At 41.9% G+C, this 2,500-nt stretch overlaps 1 protein-coding gene across 5 annotated transcripts in view; it reads left to right on the forward strand.

Moving 5' to 3' along the window:
* Window positions 1–2,500, forward strand: part of LOC125959998 (tyrosine-protein phosphatase Lar) — a 229,252-nt gene that overhangs the window by 225,100 nt on the left and 1,652 nt on the right. For all 5 annotated transcript variants that reach the window (XM_049693088.1, XM_049693089.1, XM_049693087.1 and 2 more), the window contains 4 exons: window positions 1–103; window positions 269–401; window positions 1,148–1,564; window positions 1,669–2,500. The exon at window positions 1–103 is cut by the window's left edge and continues 3,103 nt beyond it; the exon at window positions 1,669–2,500 is cut by the window's right edge and continues 1,652 nt beyond it. In XM_049693088.1, coding sequence (XP_049549045.1) covers window positions 1–103; window positions 269–401; window positions 1,148–1,564; window positions 1,669–1,737 — 722 coding nt within the window. In that variant the 3' untranslated portion in view covers window positions 1,738–2,500. The remainder of the gene's footprint in view (window positions 104–268; window positions 402–1,147; window positions 1,565–1,668) is intronic.

Below are 2,500 nucleotides of genomic sequence, written 5' to 3' on the forward strand. Positions count from 1 at the left end.
ACCGGCTGGTCCACATTCTGCCATACGAATCGTCCCGCGTTTGTCTAACACCAATCCGAGGCGTCGAAGGAAGCGATTACATCAATGCCAGTCTTGTCGATGGGTACGTATCACATGTCAATCAATGTTCAATTTTACGTCGAGTTGGAAAATGTTTGTCACAATGAAACCATTATCGTAAATCAAGCAATCAAACATGCTTTCTTCGAACATATTATGCTGAACATCCTACTAATCGATTTCCCTTATTTATTATCCATCCACACAGCTACCGATACCGTAATGCATACATTGCCGCCCAAGGACCTTTACAGGAAACGGCGGAAGACTTTTGGCGAATGCTCTGGGAACACAACTCCACAATCGTGGTTATGCTTACGAAGCTAAAAGAAATGGGACGGGTAAGTTAATATTTCTTGCGGTAGTAAAAAATCGTTTTATTTTTTAACTATAACCCATAATTCCATTTCGAATACGCATTTTGTAGAAGCACAATCACACTCGCTCGCGGTGGTGAACTATTCCGTGTACTAAATATGTTTTAAAGCATAATGCTGGGTAGAGAAATAGCAAAGATATGCATAAAAATGTTCTTCTATTTTTATCCACAGCCTGTGGAATGTCTATATCACTTGCTTCCTATATCAGCATAGGTTCGCCTAAGCAAGATTATCCAGATTTTTCAATTGCATTTGATTCATGATTTAGAGGGTGCTATCTGAAACGAACTATGATTTAGCACCCTTTAATAAAATTCAACTCAATAATTGATTATCCAATCGATGCAATAATTGATTTTAATTTTTTTCTTTTAATGATGATTCTTATCATCCGAAAAGATAATCTATCGTTAAATGTAAGAACTGGCGAGCCGTATGTTTAAGGCAGATTTGTCATAAACAAAAAAATACATAAAAACACGAATATTCCTGATACCTTTAAATGTGAAACCTCTGGAATCTTATGTATTACGATTAAGGAGATATTAAAACTTGGTTCAAGTACATATTGCTCTTGAAGGAATACCGACTACATGATAATCTCAAAAGTTGAAGTTGGTCAAACTGTAATTTAAACCTTTGAATCGACTTAAAATTTCTTACATTTTTCGGAATTTACATTTCAAATGGATCACTCCCGTCCACAGGAAAAATGCTTCCAATATTGGCCACACGAGCGTTCGGTGCGGTACCAGTGTTACGTTGTCGATCCAATCGCCGAATACAATATGCCACAGTACAAGCTACGAGAGTTCAAAGTGACGGATGCACGTGATGGATCCTCTCGTACAGTGCGCCAATTTCAGTTCATCGATTGGCCCGAACAGGGTGTGCCAAAGTCGGGCGAAGGCTTCATCGACTTCATCGGTCAGGTGCACAAAACAAAGGAACAGTTTGGACAGGATGGGCCTATTACCGTTCACTGCAGTGCGGGTGTTGGCCGTACTGGTGTCTTCATCTCGCTCAGCATCGTCCTCGAACGCATGCAGTACGAAGGAGTGCTGGATGTGTTCCAAACCGTTCGGATACTACGCTCGCAACGTCCTGCGATGGTGCAAACAGAGGCAAGTAGTAGACCTATCGTAACCACAAAACCCATGGCTCCTTCTCGATTACGTCCGACCATATTTTCCTAATTATACACACATACAAACGCTTTCCTTCACAGGATCAGTATCAGTTCTGTTATCGCGCGGCACTAGAGTATCTCGGATCGTTCGATCACTACGCAACCTAAGGAAACTTATGATCCAACTTCACCTCCTCAACCGCACCATGAACGGTGAGCGCAAGTGTGGTGAAAGCGAAGACGAATCTAGCGACGAGAGAGGTTGGTACACTGTTTCGGTTTAAAATTCCCTCCCATCGACTACCGTCTGTCCTTCACTCGCTGCACCATTGACGCGTAACTAGCAATCAAGCGACAGCACTCTGCTACAGCGTGGGCTGCGTGCGAACGCACTGTCGTTGCATCATCTGATCGGAACGCATAATAAGTTTACCATACACCGACCATTTCCAATCCATCGACTCATCCTTACGAGCTCGATACCATCGGAACATTGGAGATCTATCTGGTGGGGGAGAAATCCGTTTTTCATAGAAATCCGAGGACAATTCGATAAGATTTAGAAAGATTTTTCAAAATTTGACTCTACTCTCAGCAAATATTTTAAGACAAAACAAGGACAACCAGAAGGAGCGCAGTTCAGTAGTAATAAACTATAGAAACAAATTAAACTAGCTTCGATGGCACAACTAAGCATCTTACATATATCTTAGGAACAAACCCGTTTCTAAACGATACCACTCCTCTGCGTGCATGCTTTCATGCAGCCGACTCAACCACATCGGAGGACTGTGAGCAATGTTAGTAGTAAACCTTCTTCCACTATAATTAGCGGCAACGCAGGTGGTTCCGTTCTGCGAAAGCATAAAAAATATTATTACTGCCATTTAATACGATTGCGTGCGCGAATGGTAGTGAACGCAGTCAGCGA

This window comes from Anopheles darlingi, chromosome 2 (assembly GCF_943734745.1).
Source record: "Anopheles darlingi chromosome 2, idAnoDarlMG_H_01, whole genome shotgun sequence".
Lineage (NCBI taxonomy): Eukaryota > Metazoa > Arthropoda > Insecta > Diptera > Culicidae > Anopheles > Anopheles darlingi.